Consider the following 7,401-nt stretch of genomic DNA (forward strand, 5'->3'; position numbering starts at 1 on the left):
GCAAAGGACTTATGTGGCACATAAGAATGATTAAATCAATTTTTGCATTTAAGCACAGTGAATAAAATGAAAGCAAATCTGGCACTGACTAGAGGGATTATAGGGGGGACGTCCCAATACTCCAACCATAGGTGAGGGATGGCGAAATTTTTGTACATGTACTTTTATGTCCGGTGGTCCTTTGGGCACGGAGGCACGGATGATGCGGGGATTTGCCGCGAGCTGCATTTCAGGTTACGATCCGCAGCCAGCAAAGTCTTCTCTAGGGTTATTTGTATTTTTCATGTCTAATTTGTATTCCAGACAGATGCTGTATTTTATTTTACTTCCTAGTTGATACTCATGCACTTGTGACACCGGATTTTGGGGGTACTTATGAGTTGTTCAGTATTGTAGTTGGGAAGATATTATCATTTACTCTGTAAATTTTATTTATAATTATTTAATTGAAGGAAAATTTCGATTTCAAAATACTAAAATGAATAATCGAGTTAATTAACTATTGTTGGCTTGCCTGACAGTGGTGCTAGGCGCCATCACGACCATTAATGGATTTTGGGTCGTGACACATCTACTAGGGATAGAAGATTATGACTTTTAAGAACAATTAGAAAAACTTTCTTCCAAGTAAGATAATTAATGTATGTTAATTCAATAGGGACAAAACCTTTGATATTAGAAACTGTTGGAGGGGGGATGGAAAGACCAAGTGAAGATTGAGTCATGGTTGTTTGGGTGGTAGAGGAGGAGTAAATTTTTGAGACCATTGATATGGATCTTTATGGCTCTGATACCAAGATGAGATTAAGCATATGATGGCCAACTTAACTGCTAAGGCCATATAACCATATATTTATATATACGACAATACAAGTTGTACAAGCAGTCTACAAGATAACTACATAAATGAATAATTACAATAAAAGCTATCTCTATTAGAGAGATCGATATAGTATTCACTTTTAAATTGCCGTCAAAATGAATTGATTTAGCTCCCTAGTTATAGAAGAACTGAAGCCGTTAGTAAATTGCTTGCAAGCTACTTTAAGTTATTTCAAGAAATTGCTTGTAAAGCTTCTTACAGATTACATATAAGCTTCTTCAGGGAGCTGTTTGCAAATCTACTTGGAAACTTTTTCAAGAAGCTGCTTGCAAAGGTATTTATAGGCTATTTATAAGTTATTTGTGCATTTTCAGGAAGTGGTAGGAGTATTTGATTTATAATCACAATTCAGTGTGTAGGTGTGATAACACTTTTTGACCCTTATATTACTGCGAGCCATATTAAAACAAGGACCATACACATGATTTTGTTGAGATTAAAGTGTTTGGTACATAAGAAAATGTTTTTAATAATTTTTATATTTTATGACTTAAATACTGAGGAAAATATTATTACCAAATAAAATCTCCTTCAATCTCACGAAAATGACTTCCTTAGATTCTGTCCGGAAGTCATTTTCCAGATTGGTGGCCCGCTTGGATTGATTTGAGCAAATAAAACATGGAATTAAATAATTTATGTTTTAGAATAGAGTCGGTGGAGCCCACTTCTAGAAAGGACATGGAGTATGTCTCTAAGACAAATTTGCAGTACAGTTTCAATAAAATATATATTACTGAAAACGTGAAAAGGTTTTCTCAAACAATATTAATTTTGAGCAAACGTACGTCATATTCGATTATCATCTTTTTGTTCTCAACAGTTTCAACTTAAACTATTACTCCATTTACGTACTATAATAGGACGAGACTATACACACAACGAAAAAATTGGTAATGGAAGCTATTATCATTGTCTCTTAACTTTTTTTGATTAAATTTTTTGGCTACGACAAATTCAGTACTCTCCACAAGTATAGTATCTTTTTCGAGTACAAGTAGATGCATTCTCTTTATATATAAGAGTGGGTGGAGAAGTGTAGATCACAAGTGGAAAATAATGGACTACTCATGGCTCATCATCATCATTACTACTCTCTGTATCTCTTTCTTCCTCAGAAAATCCAATAACCAGAAGAACAACAAGAAACACCCCCCAGGTCCCGGACCGTTTGACTTTTCGGTCATTGGCAGCTTACTATGGGGTGTCACCAATATTGAACTCATCCTCAGGGACCTTAAGGCTAAGTATGGTCCTCTCTTCAACTTAAGAATTGGAATTATATCTCGTCCTTCGATATTTGTTGCTAGCCACTCGTTAGCCTACACAGCATTAGTACAACAAGGTGTTGTTTTCTCGGACCGGCCAAAGGCTGCGCAGACCAATGTAATCATTCACAGTAGCCGCATAAACATCTCCTCCGCCCCTTACGGCCCCTTATGGCGTCTCCTCCGTCGAAACCTTACCTCTGCTATCCTTCACCCTTCCCGCACCAAGTCCTTCTCTAAGGCCCGTTCTCGGGCACTGAGTGTCCTTGTTCAACAACTCCATTATCATTCTGATTCTGCCAAAGAAAATGTGATCAGGTTAATTGATCATTTTCAATATGCCACTATCTACCTTCTTGTCCTCATGTGTTTTGGGGACAAGATCGATGAGACTCAAGTTAAACGGATTAAAGATGTGCAACGAAGATGGATTGTAAGTGTGGGGCGGTTCATCAATCTCAGCTTCTTGCCAAGATGGCTTGAAAAGATAATTTTCAGAAGTCGCTGGAAAGAGCTCATCCAACTGCAACTAGAGCAAGAGAGGATCTTTATACCTCTCATCGAGGCTCGAAAGAAAGCAAAAAGTAGTAATAATTTGAATCATCATGAGGAAGAAGAAGTGATGGCTTATGTGGATACATTGCTGAATTTGGAATTGCCAAAGGAAAAGAGGAAGATTAATCATGGAGAGATTGTTAGCCTCTGCAGTGAGTTCCTCACTGCTGGCACAGATACTACGTCCACCTCATTACAATGGATTATGGCCAACTTGGTCAAATACCCTTCTATTCAGGAAAAACTATACCAAGAAATATCTGAGGTAGTAGTGCACAGAGGGAATCCGAAGCCAAAGGGATCAGTCATAGATCAGGGGGTAGTAAAAGAGGAAGATTTAGAGAAAATGCCTTACCTAAAAGCAGTGATCTTGGAAGGTCTAAGGCGGCACCCACCAGGTCACTTCCTGCAGCCCCACATGGTGAGAGAGGAAGTGGAACTCAACGGTTATGTCATCCCTAAGGATGCAACAGTCAATTTCATGATTGCAGAAATGGGTTGGGACCCATATGTTTGGGAGGATCCCTTGGATTTCAAACCAGATAGGTTCTTATTAGCGGATGGTAGTGATACAGAAGAGTTCGATATAACAGGGAGTAGAGAGATCAAGATGATACCCTTTAGTGCAGGGAGAAGAATATGTCCAGCCTATCGTTTGGCTATGCTCCATTTAGAGTACTTTGTGGCTAACTTGATCTGGCATTTTGAATGGACGACTGCGGATGGAGACAATGTGGATCTATCTGAGAAGCTGGAATTCACCGTTACAATGAAGAATCCATTGTGTGCTCGCATTCGTCCAAGAATAAATCAACTTGAATTATCTCCTAATTCTTGTTATGTAATATAGTGTGAGTTATTATGTTGTGTATTTGTTTGGTTTTCCTTTCTCATGAAGTTGTTGATGTTTCTCCAATAAGAAAGGATCAGGAAGAGAACTCAAATGTTTAATGGAGTACCTATTTAAAACCTTAAGGTCCTCAACCAAGATTAATAAACATCTAAAAATAATAATAAACTTTTAAAATCATGATATGGCCTTGTGGGGGTGCTTTATGCACGAAAGGTTTATTAGTAATAAGCTTGAGGGGGAGGATTCAATTGAAACCCCTTCAAACCATGTAGCTCTGCCACTGTATAGTAGGACAAGCATAACAGAAGTGGACACGATGAAACACATGAAGAACACGGAAGGAGCCGATTCGATACTAGGGAACCATTAGGGCTTCAGAAAGGAAGAGAATCATATAAAGTATTGAAGAATGCATAAAGTTCACAGCAAAATACACTTGTGGGCTCTTTGTTGCCAGGAGAACATTAGCACATTTTTGTACGGTTTATCTTGTACAAACAGCGAAAACACAAGATTCTGTTCACAAGCCTAAATATTCAGCTATTAGTTCAGACAAAGAACAACATAATTATGTCCATCTAATTATGCAATCTGTGGATCAGGAAGAGAAGCATGCCTTTTATGATGGATTCTTGAAAATGGCATTCTGGCTTTCGTTCAGGTTGCTTCCTACAAGACGGAAAAGCCCTTGCCCGTCACTTTGTTAGGATCATCGAAAGAAAATCTCTGCTGACTCCAATTCTCGGTTGGACTAGAAAAGTCTTGAGAAGATGTTATTCTTGAAGCAGAAACAATATGATCTCGAAGATCCTTGATCATTTTATATCTCTCGATCTCATCTCCACAATCCTTTTTCCATGCTTGAGAAGAGAAGTTTAGTATTCCTCCATTGTTATGAAAATTTGAGATTCTTCTATCCAAAGTGTTCACATTTTCTTTCTCTCCCACGGAGAATTCCCACTCTATGCCATCTGAAGTTTCCCTTCCTAAGGAAATGCTTTGTCTTGGGAATTTCTCCGAGATGGACCTCCTCTCTTTATTCTTATCAGAAATAGAAAATTCTGTATCATTCTGTAAAGCAGTGCACCATTGATAGCTCTTGCCATTATCACCCATATTTAATTCAATGGAATGAAGATCGCTATCAGCTGAATCATCCTTGTCTCCATTCTCTTCCTTATTGAGTACTTCTCCATCTGCCTTTTCTTTATCTTGGTAATGGTATGTGCTTAGAAGTGTTTCTCTCAAACATCTCTCGAGCTCATTGATCGTTTCAAAATTATGCGAATCACCGCCTTGTTCGTGGCCCTTTTTGGATCTCAAATAGGCTTCAAGTTCATTCCTTAACTTATCAACAACTGCATGTTTCTCCTCAAATTGATACTTGGCATCTAAAAGCTTTATTTGAACTCTTTCCTCGCGCATCACATCAGCTAGTTGAAGCATTTTCCGTTCCATCTCCACCTCTTCACTAATTTTAGCAGATTGTCTCTTCAATTCTTCCACCTCAGCTCTATCTTCTCCGAGACCTCTGGCTAATTCTTCACAGACTTGCTCCAATATCTCTCTGTCCTTCTTCTCGCCTTCAAGCTCTTTAACTGCCTTCGAAAGAGATGCCTTTGTATCCGCCAATTCTCTACCAAGCTTCTTATTTAATCTCTCAGTTTGGTTCCTCAGCTTCTTTTCTATCTTGAGCTCCCTCGCTACGGATGTAATGGCAGTATGAATGTTGTCTTGCTCTTTTATCTTCCAGGCCATCTTTTCTTCTTCAAACTTCTTCAAGAGGATATCAACTTCACTGTGGTTATATTTGTGTTCATGTATCAGTTTAGACACCTGATTACACAACTGGTCAAGCTCAGTTTTTATAGATGAGAAAAGGGATAAACATGTAGATTTCTGCTGTTCGAGATTCCAGACATGACTCAGAACATGCAACAGCTCTTTAGATGTGGTAAGGCCATTATAAACATCCTTCAACCGTTCTCTGCTTAGAGTTTGTGCGTGATTTTGTGTCTGATCAAGCTGCATATTCATTCTTGTATTAGCCATATATTTCAATGCAAAGTAGCTAACAGAAAGTAGCAGCAGTTGAGGGTAGTGATAGATTCGGAATTCTTACAAAAAATATTCCACGACAGCAAAAATTCAAAATTACATCAATTCAGCGTTGGAAAACAACATATGGCCTGTCGGCTTTGATAGAACCTGAACTAGAACCAAGTCACATGTCTGTCCCTTTGTTCATAAAAATTTTGTCTATTTCCTAAGATGAATTTTAAAGAGGCCAAGGAGTACATCCAAATTTCATTACTGTCATTTATAGTGACAAATCTTAATCGGCCCGTTTTACCACTTTCTTTCATAGCAGATCTTATGCACTGTTCAGATTCTCAGAATGGAAGTACCTTAGTCAGAAAAAATCAGTGGTAATCTTTTAGGCCATACAGAATGTAACCTTTGCCCCGAAATCATTCCGAACTAAGAAGTTGCAACTACTTGCAAATAGAGCACTTAAAAAGAGAAGTGAAGTGGAAACTTTGGATAAGGTACACCAACAACTTTGCCTCAATTTCAAGCAAGTTAGGTCAGCTATATGAATTTTCATTAACTATGTTGCTCCCAATATTTATATGAATCCTCGCTAATCAAGTAGCTCCAATATTTAAAATCCAATACTTTGGATAAGGTGCTGCGACTAAACCACTATATAAAACAGCTCCTAATTCTGATTAACAATGGATTAATATTTTTAAGGAATAATAGAATGAGTACCTCCATAAAGCAACCATTTTGGAGACAAAAATCAGCCTTCATAAGTTTTCTTCTTCTATGACTACCCACTTCGGATCGCTCCATTCTCTGCAAAATTCAAGAGATAAAATACACGGTAGTGAGGAAAAAACCACAATATGCAGAACTCAAAGCTACATAGTGTTCCAAGAAAATGACCGACAAGAACCAATTTTCCTAGCAAAATTAGCACTCACCTCAGAAACAGGGGCATGAAACGGATCAGAGAATTGCAGAGCTACTGAACCCAATTTAGATGACTTCAAAATTCTTTCTTTTTTAACCAATTCAACATCATTCTTTTCCTCCAAATCCTCATTCACTTTAGAAGCAGCAACCCCATTAATTTCCCGGAGAGTGGCCGCCAGTTTTCTTGCTGAAACTGACAAGTCTTTATTTTTATTAGAGCCCTTTGTTTGCATAAACTTGTAGTTCGAATTATCTTTCTGCAGGGAAGGTGATTTTAATGAGTTCATTTTCCACTATGGAACTGGTGTACGTACTGCTTCACCCTCCTTAATTTCTTCCCCAATTTCTTTTAGGCTTAACAAATGTGGGGTTTCATCAAGCTGGCAACTTTTTCTTGAATTTTTTTGGGAAGGGAAATCAAGTATTACAAGTGTTAAAGTTACCAGTCAAAAAGAGGGAAGAAGAGAAGTGAGAAATATGTTAGGGAAGAAATAATGGAGTCTTGAACGTACCCCTTTTAGGCTTTTGCGCATTTCGAAAGAATGATTGGCATGCAAATCAGAGCCCTTAAATATTCGCCTTTGCATGTACTGTCACACTTCTTTAGTTATAACAGTATGATTATACGACATTTATTCACCGTAAAAGCTAAGTTTTCATCGGAATCAATTTTTTAAGTTATATTTTATCTCTCTATAATAATTTTTTATCTGTAACAGCAACAATCAAGTTTATAGCAGAACGCTCTTTGTAAAATTACCTCTCTATAACAGCCATATAGAATCTTTAAGGTTACTAATAAGAATTCTAAAAATATGCACACAATCTTTTCCGGTTCACAAAGTTTCTATTTTGCATAA

General features: G+C 37.6%; 2 protein-coding genes across 3 annotated transcripts; one reads left to right on the forward strand and one right to left on the reverse strand.

Annotated features, from left to right (window-relative positions):
- Positions 1-1,942: 1,942 nt before the first annotated feature.
- Positions 1,943-3,650, forward strand: LOC107767421 (cytochrome P450 89A2-like). Its single transcript, XM_016586430.2, has one exon. It carries the CDS (start codon positions 1,943-1,945, stop codon positions 3,554-3,556), a length of 1,614 nt encoding a protein of 537 aa, XP_016441916.1. The 3' UTR covers positions 3,557-3,650.
- On the reverse strand, positions 1,990-7,146 carry LOC107767420 (uncharacterized). Of its 2 annotated transcripts, XR_012705207.1 has the most exons (4): positions 6,550-7,146; positions 6,335-6,421; positions 4,176-5,584; positions 1,990-2,447 (listed from the first exon to the last, which is right to left on the reverse strand). XR_012705207.1 is itself a non-coding variant. In XM_016586429.2 (3 exons), the coding sequence occupies exons 1-3, from the start codon at positions 6,826-6,828 to the stop codon at positions 4,229-4,231; spliced, it is 1,722 nt and encodes a 573-aa protein (XP_016441915.1). In that variant the 5' UTR covers positions 6,829-7,085; the 3' UTR covers positions 3,933-4,228. The 2 variants fall into 2 exon arrangements, 1 of the variants encoding a protein (XP_016441915.1); XM_016586429.2 differs by lacking the exon at positions 1,990-2,447 and having other exon boundaries at positions 3,933-5,584; positions 6,550-7,085.
- Between the last annotated feature and the right edge of the window lie 255 nt (positions 7,147-7,401).

The sequence above is a fragment of the Nicotiana tabacum genome, chromosome 22 (assembly GCF_000715075.1).
Source record: "Nicotiana tabacum cultivar K326 chromosome 22, ASM71507v2, whole genome shotgun sequence".
Taxonomy (NCBI): Eukaryota; Viridiplantae; Streptophyta; class Magnoliopsida; order Solanales; family Solanaceae; genus Nicotiana; species Nicotiana tabacum.